Consider the following 13,409-nt stretch of genomic DNA (forward strand, 5'->3'; position numbering starts at 1 on the left):
AGAAAATGGAAGTTGTGTGTTTTCTGCCCATGCACCCTGAAATATGCTGTGGTGCAAAAGTATACAATGCAAATTATTTTTCTTTCCTGCTACCTTATTTATATGACACCAGCACTCATACATGCTAAAGTTTTACTATATAGTGTCAGTCACAGACATGTACTACATAGGGAGGAAGCACCTCTCCTGAAATTGCTTCACCAAGTCCTTCTTGCAGATTCAGTGAGTCAGAAGGCTTTCTACTTTTATAAAGTCTGCACTATTGGGCCTGAAACACACTGCAAATGAATACTTCTGAAGATGTCACCTCAGAGGGAGCACAAAATAATTGAAAACACCAGTGCAACTAACCCTACTCCAGAGCTTTTACTGTACCTCTCTGTGAGAGCTTCTCCAGAATGATCCTTAGGCGCTGAAGAATGGGGGGTGAAATGTCATATTTATAGATGTCTATTACTGGTACTTGCTGACATCTCCCAAATATTCCATCTGCAGGAGAGAGAAGAAGAAAAGGAAAATAAACAATTTCATTTTCTGAGAAGAAATGTGTGATGAGATGCGCATTTCCAATGAATCCTAATTATATACTGAGGGAACCTTTTAAAAGACACTTTAAAAAGCTATCAAAGGCCTCGTGAAATAATGAGACAGGGTATTTTCTATCCAAATAAATAAATACAGGAAATAATATCAGCTCGAAGAAGACTCTATTGTACAAGTTAAGCATATAGTTTATTTTATAAAGTAATTTCAGACTTATGCCTCCCAAATCTTTTGATGTAAGACTTCTTTACTGACAATTCACTAGGAAAAAAATCTAATGTTCAGCGCCTACTATGTTGCAAAAGAAAAGTGCAACATCCAGAAATATAAATATTAATTTGCAGAAACTATGAGGATTTGCTGAAACATTTTTAATGCAGGAGCTGTGTGTTAGGCATTGGTAAATGAGAACTGAATCCGTAATGGCCAGTAAAGGCTCATTTCAAGAAGTACCCTCTAATGAATGCAATAAAAAGAAAGCTGCTCACAGAACAATGAGATATTAATGTGGCCTAATTTATTTAGCTCTATTCCATTTGTCTAAAATGACAGACTCTTCCCATCAATGTCTTTTCAAATCACACCTTCTAATTAATTTAGCTTCTTATCAGTCTTTATTTAGAGAATTGTTCATTTTGAGAGAAGCTTCCTGTGTATGTGTGGGAGGAACAGGGAGTTCAAACATTCAAATTACCTTTCTCTCTTTCATACAAAAGACTAATTCAGAGCCTAGGTGCTTCACATACAATCTGACCATCTGCAATTCTAGGCCTCTGAGAAAGAAAGTGGTTTCATTTATTGTTCAAAACAGTTCTCTTCTCTATAGTGATCCAAAGGAAGCAATTTAAATGCAACAAGTTTAATTAGCAAAATATTCTACTGCAGTACTAGTTTTAACACAGTAATTACTTCTTCTCTGATATTACATCGATGCTCAAAAAGGATAGATACATCAGATTAGCAGAAAATAATGGTAAATTTTAATTTTCAGATGTCCATTACTTTCTCTGCTACTTCACAGAGCTAAAAGACTACAAATGGGAACTACTGGCACAGCTGTTCACTAAACACAAATAATGGCATAAAAGAAAATAAACCAACCCAGGATGCAGAAAAAAGGGCATTATTAGCTTTCACTGTTAAACACAAATACCTCATTGAAATTAGCCAACTTTTATTTCATTGCCTTTCCAATCCTCCTGTCACTTACAACTGTCAAATTAAGGTAGTCCAAACTAAAAACTCAGTCTAATTTTGTTACTGGAAACTATGTTTAATTTAGAAGCCTTATACACAGATCTCGCTTGGTTTTCTGCCATACAGTGTATAAAGCAGTGTAATAGCAGATTTAAAGTATTCATCTCCATTTAAGAACCTGTTGCAGTTGGAAATAAGAAAAGTACATAAATACCAGGATGGATAACAGAAATAGATAAGATCTTGATTCAGAAACATTTAAGTGTTTAAAAACAAAACTGTTGAAAATGAATCAGAAATTGAAATAACCAACTCCGTTTTGGAATTCTACCATTACTGGCTACAAAACTATGTTTATATAAACTCATATTCCATGTTTTTTTAACAGTAATTTAGCTTAAGAACAATATTATTTTAGAGTCCAGAGAAGCATGCGTGTTCAGCACAAATTAGGATATCACCATGGATGCAAAAGCTAGTTCATCCACAAACTCTATGAGAGACCTAACTTTTTTCCTAAAACTGGAGTTTTCAGAAACCTTTAGTCTACTCCTTTTAAATAGAACAAAACCTATTTAAATTCTAAAATTAACAATTAGCACATGAGTCTGCACTGCCTTATACAATCTATTCAAAAAACACTGGGATTGCTTAGGGAGAAATTGTACGTTATTTTGGCTTTTGTACTTAAAATATAGGCATAATAAGCTTTGAAGAGGCTGCAATCACAAATAGTGCTCTGCTCTGATAAGTGCAGTATGAGGAAAGGGGAGAAGCAGTATGCTCCAAGGAGCAGTTGGCAAATACCATCTCTAAAAGACAGAGGGTCTTTATAGTGGAGATTATCATTGGACTGGAGTTGTGCAAATAGTAGATTTCATAGTTCAGTTCAGTAGGGTATTTTTTTTAAAAAAAGGGGAGATTTTTCCTAGGTTATATTTGTTTGGGGGGGATGGAGTGGTTGTAGTTTATTTGGTTTGGGGTTTTTTTTCTCCTTTTTTCTTTGGTTGCAAAGGTTCTGTGGAAAGATTTAAAAGCTAAAAAATTAAAATGAGTTTGAACATTGACTTTTCAGGGTACATTTTAATTAAAACTTCCTAAAATTACATAGATTTGGGGGGGGGGAGAAGGAAAGGGAGACCTACTGTACAGAAAAAGAAATTGTAAAAATCTCTCTCCCCCCTCCTTTTTCTTTCCAATAAATCTATTTGGCAGATGTAGCCCAAATTCAGAAATGGCTTCAGTTAACTACAAACCTCATTTTCACTTAAAATTACAAATAATATTTTAAATTTGTCTATCTTAGTGTACCACAAACTCTCAGAAAGCACTGTGGTCTTTACAACAAGTAAATACATGATGAATCTTTCCAGTCCTGCTGCACCCAAGTCCAGTTGCAGGGCAGTGTGGGGCCATTGCAGTGTGTTGGCATCTGGGCACCATCTTGCACTCATTTGACTTCTAACAGTCTCCAATAAGCAAATTGCCCAGAGTTGTCATGAAGGGAAAAGGAAAATGGAAAAACTCTCAGATTTTACACTAGAAGTCATATAGCAGAGGAAGTTCAAAGCATGAGTGATGCTTCAATAACCACCATACAGTGTATGCCTATAGCTGTTAGGAGAGTGTTTATCCTGAACTTTGATTAAAATTGTATTCAGAGAAATTAAGTAATATGCAAGACATCTGCTCTTTACACATGCCCAGAATGAGGGAAGGCTGAGACAACCCATCAATATACACATATGGTTGCTATTAAAGTGCTATCATTTGCTAACTGTTAGCAAAAAGTAGTGTAAGGTATTACTACGGAAATTTCAGAGAAGTTATACTTAGACCCGTAAACATCTGTGTTAACAGCATGGTAACATTGACTTTTGGATGACTTCTACATTTATTTCCAAAGAAGAGATTAAAACAGAAGAATAATATACCAAATGAGATAGTGAGATACCTCTTTATGTATTTGACTATTCTTCCAATAGGTTTAAAATTTGTGAATAAGCACAAGTATAAATTTTTACAAGCTGCTACTTAAAATCTTGAAGTTTGACAAAAATATATTACGAAGTTAGATGCTATGATTAAAGGACACAAAGTTATTGTCACCCAAGTGCCCAATGAGATCTCAAATAGTGGCAGATGAACCTTTTCTATAAGAGACAACACCCTGGAGCACGGTACATGTATTTACACTGAATATTTATCAACTTCTAGGGGGAAAAGTGACAACTGATAGATTAAACTGTGAACAAGTCAAAACATACGTTCTGTAAGCGTGATTTTTGAGATTGCAAATGGAAAACTCCATCTAAATTAATTATTGCCCATTTGTCATGAATTAGTGGATATTTACAAACTCTATTACGTACTGAGGAAGATAGCACCACGTTACGTTCAGGACTGACATCTAGGTACTGAACTATGTAAAATGAGAGCACAAAAATCTGTAGTTTGAAACAGTTCTGAAGAGCTGATTGTGGCAGCATGTTCTCTTGGTAAGGTAGACAGGCATCACATGCTTAACAGGTACTAAAAGTCTTTGTAAATCTTGAACCAAGTGATCATCTTCATCTAGAAGGAAAGATTCTTTGTGGGTAACTGATTAATTACATTCTTTTTAAGTAGTGTTTGCCATAAAAAATGCTCAGTGTATGATAAGCTGTCCTTTTCTAAAGAAACATCCCTTCCTTGAACCAGTAAGTATGGCTGACAATTGAAACCAAGATGTATACAAGATTTGGCATAGTTTTGAATAATACCAGTGAAAAAAGAATTAGTTCTTGTTGAATGTACTTTGCTACTCAGCAGAGCTATGAGGACTGGTAGAGACCCTGGAATTTGTCTGCAGGCTGATGAAAGCTTGATGTAAATTAAAAGATTGTGCTCTACAGTAATTAATTATTTAGAACTACATGCAGTGGAGTTTTCACATGGCGCTGACAAGTGACCTTTGCAAAGGAGCCTTCAAGCAGATGCTTTGAAGCACCCAACTCTGCTCTTCAAACTTCCTGGAGCAGCTGGAAAGGATGCAGCTCTCCAGACAGTGATTGTATTTGCATACATGGGTAGACCAATGTTTCAGCTTCCTTGCCCTAATTGCCTGACAATTGTTGAAAAATTATAAAGTAGAGCTTTATATAAAATGTTCTGCCCCACAGTGCAGGCATTGTGTGCTTTGTTCCTGGGCCATAATGTAAACAAGAAAGCCCACACACCGAGCGGTGTCACCTGGCCTCTTCTCCCACCTTTGACTGCATTGTTCTTGCAGTTAACCAGAGAACTTCTTCCAGTGTTTCTGCAGAGTTTTCAGTGGGCATCATTCTTCAGCAACTTAACCTTAACCTTCTGTAAGAAGGATTTGTTCTTCTCACTGAATATGGATGTTATTTCACACTCCCCCAGCTACTGGTTTAAGGTGCTGCAAGATCCAAGAGTAGTCCAGGACTAATGGATGTCTTATAACTCACAGAGCCTGAGTTGCCTACTGGAAATGTTAAATCATTTGACAATGGGAAGCATAATATTTGCATCTCAAAAGTCTCATTATACTGGACTTCAAGGTCACAGGTGTTAAATGTTTTAGGAAGTATGAAGGAGACCGTTACAGGATTTTACTATTCTCCCCCTGCTATTTCTCTCCAGTAAAGTGTCTGCTTTCCAATTCCTTTAATCCAAACCAACAACAAAATTTTGATGCTACAGTTCCTTGAAGACAGGACAATCAATTGCATACCAGGAGGCTTATTTCAGAAGATATTAGTCCACAAACCCATATTCAACATAAGTTTACAAGTAAACTCCTCAGCAAACAGCATATTTTTAATATTCCTTTTTTTAAAAAAAGTTCATAATTTATACCTCTACTTTTAAATTCTTTTTATAAGCCAAGTAGAGATCATACAGATAGAGCAACAGTGGCTTCTACAGTGTCATTTCTCATGCAATGTTTTCAAAATATTACTCTAATGCTTTCAAAGAGCAAGTGCTTAAAAGTTTCACTGCAGCAGTTCGTCAGAGAAGTTGCTGTTTGCAATCATGGATAAATGCATTGCAAACCTGCAGCGCTCCACAGAGAATGCAGTCTTCCTAAGAGGCAATCTCCCTGTGTTAAACTTTTAAAAGCCTTTTACCATTTTATTTTGCTTATCTCTGCAGCCTCAGTAGTCCTTGATTATTTCCCTTTCTGAGCAGTACTAGTGGCATCTAGTGGACAGTTTCCTGCTCAGGGATCAGTCCTGGAACACACACTCTTTACCTGCTAAATTTATTGCTTTCAGATTCATTTCTCTATGTTATTTGTTTCTAGAAGTGGTGCAATATTAAGGCAAGTAAGGAAAGTGCATATAGAATGTTTTAAAACCAGTATGTGGTGGTATTCTGGTACTGTTAGAGTAAGGCACGAAACACTATGTAATAAAATTCTCAAGTGTGAATAAAATACAAAGCATATTATTTGCAGATTGATGTTGCAGACTTCACAGAAACATCATAAGAAGCAGAAAGCAGCAATGTAAGATGTTCTAAACTTGAAAAAAAAATATTTATTCAACAAGAAACTACCATGCAATGGATACATTTACTAACAATTCAATAAATATATCCTTCCTCAGCTACTAAATATACTACACTGCCTGGAAGGCAAAGGCAACTGTAAATTCTGACAAAAGCCAGACCACCTAACAGCCCTGTAAAAGAACTCTAACAAGATTTAATGCCTTTCCTCACCTCGTTGGACGTAGATATTTACAGGTAAAAGTAGATGGCCAGTCTGCTTTCAACCAAAAAATCCCAAACCTAAAACCCCAGAATATTTCCGGTGATTGAAATAATTGGAAGGCATGTTAGTGCTTATGAAAGTACTCATATTAAAATACAGAGTTCACATTAACAGCAGCATTAGTTAGCTGTTGTGCAAATATTGTGATAGGGCTGGGATCTGCAAAGCTCCAAATCATCCTAAGGCATTTCTGAGAGCAAATAGCTCCTCTGGGGTTTACAGTACCCTTGTCTCAAGGAGTAATTCTGAGAGCAATTTCTGCAGGACTCTTCTTCATCAAATAAAAGATGTAACCTTCAACAGAGAGGAAATATCATTTCAGGAACTATTCCTGTGCTAACCGCTAATTTAAGTGGTGGATTGTACAGTCCGAAAATACTATCCACTGATTATAACTGGAGAGGTTTTTTCCCAGTTACAACAGAAATATGTAAATTGTAGAGAGAGTAACTGAAAAATCCTGCTTTGAGTACAGTAAAAGGAGGAAGGGAAGGAACCATGAAAAAGCTAGCTACAGTTTAACAAAGGAAGAAGTGACCAGGCTTGCCATGTGAAGAAGTGCTGCCCACTACCAAAAAGCCCTTAAGTTATTCAGGGAAGAGAATGTGAGGTCCAGATTTCAATGCCTGCTTTCTGCAATTCAAGAGCACAGAAATTCACCTTAGTCTTAACGGGTTATATGTAGGCCTACTAACCACAGAATTAATGGCCATGTATGGGGAAGAAAGGGCAGGAGGGAGTTTAAAGAAAGGGAAAAAGTATTGATGGACAGAAGGCAAGTCTTAAATCTGTGCTGCTAGAGCTAAAGTTCAAGTTGAATAATGCTTGAATAACTTGGTAGTTCTTAAGGAATTAAACTTGAATTTTCCACAGCCTAGGTAACCTACATGGAATGAAAGTTATGGGTTTGGCTCTAGGATGAGGACAAGAAAGGATGATGAGTAACCAAATGAACATCTTCCACACCCACTGGATGACCACTACAATCTGTAAGCCACAGAAACCATCCATCTCTAATTTTGATCACAGACCGATCCAGACTTGAGAAAATCTTTCAGAAGCTCTAATTCTAATATATTAAGAGGACTTTTCTGAGCAAAACTACATATTCAGTATTAGTCTCCAAGAAAAACAAAAGAGTTTGCAATCAAAATCATCTGAATAGCATTTGTTGTCAGCATTTTTTGTCAGCACTGGTACTAAAGAGAAAAGGAAATAAAGACTTAAACATATAAATCCTCCTCCAAGAGGAAAAAATACTTTAAATTCAAGCCTAAGTCAGTACTAGCAGGTTTACAATAAGGCACTCTCTTTTCTTCAGCATATCAAGACATTGGGCTGCAAGATTCACATGTAAGTTTGTGAGAAATGGGAGTTGTATACCATTCTTAATCCAGAAACAGTTTTCTATTTTTTCCAGAAGATAGATAGAATACTGCATCAAATTCTGACCACATCATTACTGGAAAGAGATGAATAAACTAGAGTTCAGAGAAAAGGGAAAGAAAGGAGGTAGCCACACAGATCTTTAAACGTTGAACTGTCTGATCATTTATGTGAAAAGACTAAAAGTTTATGCAACGTGGTTAATTATTGATGACATCATTGGGAGAAACAGAGTGAAAAGACAAAAATGAACACTGAATCAGAACAAGTTTCAAGGAGAGAGAAGCTATTCTGAAGATGTTCACACTCCATCCTACAAGAGTAATGGAGCTTCTCTTGCTTGCACTGTTTAAAACTAAGCCAAAGCAATGATGAAATATGAACAATTACATTTTTTTACACTCAATATGCATTTATGAGCAAAGGTTACTGGAGGGACTAAGAATTATTTACGGAAGCAATGAGATGCAAATATACTAATGCTTATTTATGCACACTAATTTTCCAAGTATCACTGAGATGTACTTCAGTCACTTCAAGGATCTCCATTACATTTTCTTTTGGTGCCAAGAACCACTTTGGTGTTGGCAATGTCTTCACTGTGTGATCAGACGGTAGCTGCTCTTGCATCTGTATTCCCAAGGCAAAAATAACTCTGCAAGGAAATATGTTCAGCAAAACAGATTTCTGCATTAATTTTCATTTTGTATTAAAAACAAAGTACTGAAAGTTTTAACTTGTGCTAAGTTCCAGCAGCTTATATTTTAAGACTGAGTTATTGCAGGTTTGCAAGAGACAGCATTCTCATGAAAACATGACTAATGACCATTCCATTCATATTCATCACATGCAGCATCAAATAGAGCAAACTTGGCTTATTTCTGATCTTTACCAGACTTGAAGCTTTCTTTGCAGGACAGTATTTATTAAAACAGCAGGTTACTTTTGTAATCTGAGCTACTAAATTTATTCCTGGATGGAATTCACAGAATCATTTAGGTTGGAAAAAACCTTTAAGATGATCAAGACCAACCCTTAACCCACCATTGCAAGGTTCACCATGAAAGCATGTCCCCAAGTACTACATCTGCTTCTTTTAAACACCTCCAGAGATGGTAACTCAACCATGGGCAATTAACTTCAGATATGCATGAAATTATCATAATAAAGATCTCCATCTTGTTCCCTAGATTATGAAAAATTATGTTATGCAGAAATTTTAAACATGTTCCTTTATGAAGGGGCAGGGAAACTCTTATAAACTAGGATAAATTTTACAGTGCTGCACCCTCTGTATTGATTAAAACTCTTCGGAGAGATTTTAGAAATCTCTGCACCTTGCTCAAGCACCAAATATCAGCATGTCTATAGAAGCCACAGCACACAGCCAAGTTTATGCATGGGCACTGAAACAGCCAAGAACCTCACCCCAAACTTTGACAGAGAGATGCTAACAGTTTCTGCTGAACAGCCTGGAAAGCATGAAACATCTGACACTTTTCAAGTTAACTGCTTTACAATAGCTAAATATGAAGCTGCGTACCTAGGATCACCTATCAGAAGCTGCATTAGAAAAAGTTATTTCTATCACAATGCATTACAGATGTGGACACATCTGTCCTGTGTGACAGAGCAATGGGTGAAGAGCATGAGACGTTACAGTCCTCCTTGCTTAGTTCAGAGCCCAGTGTTCAGTCTGAGACAATACCAGGGCAAAAGCAGTAATCAGGTTTTTACGAATACACCAGCAATAAATTAGAATAAGGAGGTTACCTCATTCAGTATGCAACATTGATGAGGTCAGTGTGCAAATACAGAGTTCTGGTGTCCAAATTTTAAAATGAGCGATAAATTTTGGAAAAGACATCAAGAGGAGCAAAAGAGATTATCTACAGGATGGAAAAAGCCCTACGGTGAAATGTCTTATCCAGCACAGAAGTCTTTAGAATAGAGGGCAATCTCTTGTCTCTATCAGTAAGCCCACAGACAGATGAAATGATATGGGAACAGAAATCAGGAACAGGACCGAGAAAAGTTTCAGAAGTATTTAATTCTCCTCAGATTTGTATATTACAGTTCACAACAATTTTTAAGACTTGCAGTGTCTGAAATTATGGTAACAATGGATTTGAAAAGCAAGACTTCCCTGCTTTTACAATGGGTGCAGAGACTCCTCAATGCATGTGAAACGCATCACCGAATTGCTTCCTGTCTTATTTACACAATACATACAGCTCACAAGAAATATTTCACATTTGAGCATACAAGTTGTAATGTGCTTTTTAATACACTGTACACAATTACAATCCATTATTTAACTAAAGTTTGGGGGCAGTATTTAAGCCGCTCACAGCTTGTCTCATGTAATTCCAGTAGTTAAAACACAGAAGCTGTATACTCAGTACAAGCACTTCCTTAAAACACGATAGAATAAAGGAGATCAATTTTGAACAAAATATTTGTGTCACAAAATGAGGAAAAAAACTCCATCAAAGATATATATTTTTTTTTCAAAGCCAGGACTATCAGGAAAAAAAAAACAACAAAACACTGAAATAATATTTTACTGATGAGCTCCATGCTGCATCTTTCTAAATTTCTCCTCCATGCTGTATTGCTTATGAAGTGACACATTCTTGCTTGGGATAACAAAACTACACAGCAAACAGTAAATGTCTTACACTCCACATGAATTGTCTTCCTGGAAGAAACCATCACCTTTTTTTAGTATATGTTGGTAAAGCTAACAAAAAGGATTGTGATCCTAAGTGAAGAAAACATCTCTACCCAAAAATCCATTATTTTGAAATTTCTGCTGGACTACTGAAAATAACAACACCCATTTAAATCATATTGCTGAACTTATAAGACTTATCAGCTGAATAACTATTCACCCAGATCTTTGCACAAAGACTGCTCTTCTTAAGCAGAATTTCACTCTTCTAGCAGTGTTTTGCCATTCCTCAGTTATTCAACCAGTCAAACCTGCGCTCCTGTTCTGGCCAACAAGAAGGTTTGCAAAGATCTCTCCAAAGCAGAAAATGTACACAAAACTGTACAATCACTAATGAAAACAAAAGAGTAAAGCAATGTTTCATAGTATGAGAGGAAAAAGAAACTATAATACTGAAAAAGCCACCACCTGTCCCTAGCCATATTTTAGCTCTAATCTGACAGTCAACAAAATCCTTCTCTGATGAAACATAATTTGGATATACCAAAACTAGAAAGATTTCCCAGCTATGTACAGATACAATCAGGTTTTGATGCATCCAGATATTTTTGTTTAATCTACAATAGCATTTTCTCCCAAAGGCATCAACTAAAATTTCTTAGAAATTTCTTATCTTTTAATCCAACTTCTGCATATCTAATAACTGCAGTAATTTTACATTGTGTTTCATTTATTTCTTCACTGTCACTAAGAACAGGAGCCAGAGACAACTGTTAAAACTACGTGCTGCTGTTTACAGTGTTTATGAATGGACAGTGTATGAGCAGAACATCTCATTTCTCTCACATCTGGAGCATCACTCTTTCAAATAAAAATGTTTACCCTGAAGTTGAGAAAACAACCTGCAAATTTTAATTAAATGTAAGGTTTTAAAGGCTGCACCCTAAGTCTTTTGCACAAACTTCATTTCCCACAAAGTTCATATTCTCCTTAAACTACTGACTGCTGTCATATTTGGTGCAACTTGTTATGGGTGGAAAGATAAGCAGCAGGGCAGCAAAAAGAGGAGGTTTATCTATGGCAGCTAATCTTCTCAATCAACAGCACTCAGCTCTGCTTAACAGCCGTTGCCAAGTAACAGGGACCAGCTTTTCTTATCGGCTTCATAATGTTTCATTGACTATTCAGACTAGAATAGAAAGCTGTGACACTCAGGGTTATAAGCAGCACAAAATGAAAATGGCATATTATATAGTATGAAGAAGAGAAATCTTTTAGCCCTCACCTTATCTGGACAGTGACTGTTATGCAAAAAAATATCATCTATCATTTTCTGCTCTGTTTACTTTAATATCACAAAACAAATAGAAAAATATATCTACATAAGCAAGGGGGTTTTTTAAACATTGTTAGCAAGTCCTCGGCACTGACATTACTGATACCTCTTATGCAGAGAGACAAGGGTTGTGCAGATCTCTATTACATTACTGAAAACCAAGTGTTCGCTGCTTATTCTAAAGCTATTGCAGCAGCTTCAATGCATTGAGGGATGTCTTCTCACAGTAGGTGGGATATTCCTCAAACCTTGATAACCATGACCAGAATAAGACAAACTATGCAAAACTGACAGCGTTATACTTCTTTAGTAGTATTACTACTCTCTCCTCTCTTTATCTCTGCACAGATTCTGATTTTCTGTTTGAATATTGATACTCTTCATATACTGGAACAGGCATAACAAAGCCTTATTGCACCTCTTCTGATTATGATTTTTAGTATGAACACCTTCCTGCTTATCTGGTTACTAAAATTCAAATCTGAGATCATCTAGAATTATGCTGAATTGTAACTGTCATTCTATTTGTGTTTTAAAATCTGCAGATACAGAATTACATCATTACCCACCACAGAGAAAGTCGTAAATAAGAAAATACACTTAAGAGACATTCTGTGCATCAGAGAACCTACTGATATATTACCCAAACTAGAAAATAAATGTTTACCTTTATTCCACCCCAAAGAAGGACTAAACATCACCAAGTCATACCAAGAGAGCTATGACCCCTCAAAGTTTTTTGTCTGTGATAGATTTACACATGTCCAGAAAATTGAAGGAATATCCTGCAACAAATTTTACATTCATGGAATTCTCCGTCTTTCACACAAAGTTCAGGTTTGGTTTTAAGGCAAATACTTATGAGTATCTGAGGTTGCAAGTATTTCTGAAGGATGTCGTGTTGCCCAGTCTCTTTCCACCCAAACTCCACTGCACCCAGTTATTGTTAAGCACATGCCTAAATTTACATTCATTGCAACTCTGAGATGCTACTGGGAGTATTTCCATGTTTGAAAATAACTATTTGCTTAAGTAACTGTCTCTGCTGCAGCCTCAGTGTTCCATGGCTGTCTTGCTTTCCCCACAATTTTAGAAAAGTCTGAAAAAAGTTAAAAACACTGCAAAATGCTGCAAGTATCATATCATACCATTCCCTTCAGGAATGAAGTTCATTTACTGAAGCAGAGCCGCGTCTTTCTTTGGCACCAAAGATTCCTATACAGGTGTGATTTCAAAGTACTCATTGCACTTAGAATGAAAAGTCTTACATGATCATGATAAAGTGTGATATGACTACAGGCTCTGTTACATTTACAATGAGACTGATTAATTCATTTCACAAAAGCATAATTGTTAGCCTTCTTTCAGTGAAAAAAAAAACCTTCTGAGATATACTCCCAAATCTCACCATACTTTGACACTAGTAAACCTGAAGTTTTATCTAGTCATTATACTCAGATGACCTAGAGCAAGGTTATCACTTTCTTCACCTA

General features: G+C 36.3%; 1 protein-coding gene across 1 annotated transcript in view; it reads right to left on the reverse strand.

Annotated features, from left to right (window-relative positions):
• PTPRN2 (protein tyrosine phosphatase receptor type N2) overlaps positions 1–13,409 on the reverse strand; it is a 656,903-nt gene that overhangs the window by 488,969 nt on the left and 154,525 nt on the right. Inside the window, exon 3 of the mRNA XM_061996660.1 lies at positions 376–489. Within this exon, the coding sequence (XP_061852644.1) occupies positions 376–489 (114 nt within the window). The remainder of the gene's footprint in view (positions 1–375; positions 490–13,409) is intronic.

This window comes from Colius striatus, chromosome 5 (assembly GCF_028858725.1).
Source record: "Colius striatus isolate bColStr4 chromosome 5, bColStr4.1.hap1, whole genome shotgun sequence".
In the NCBI taxonomy this organism is placed as follows: Eukaryota; Metazoa; Chordata; class Aves; order Coliiformes; family Coliidae; genus Colius; species Colius striatus.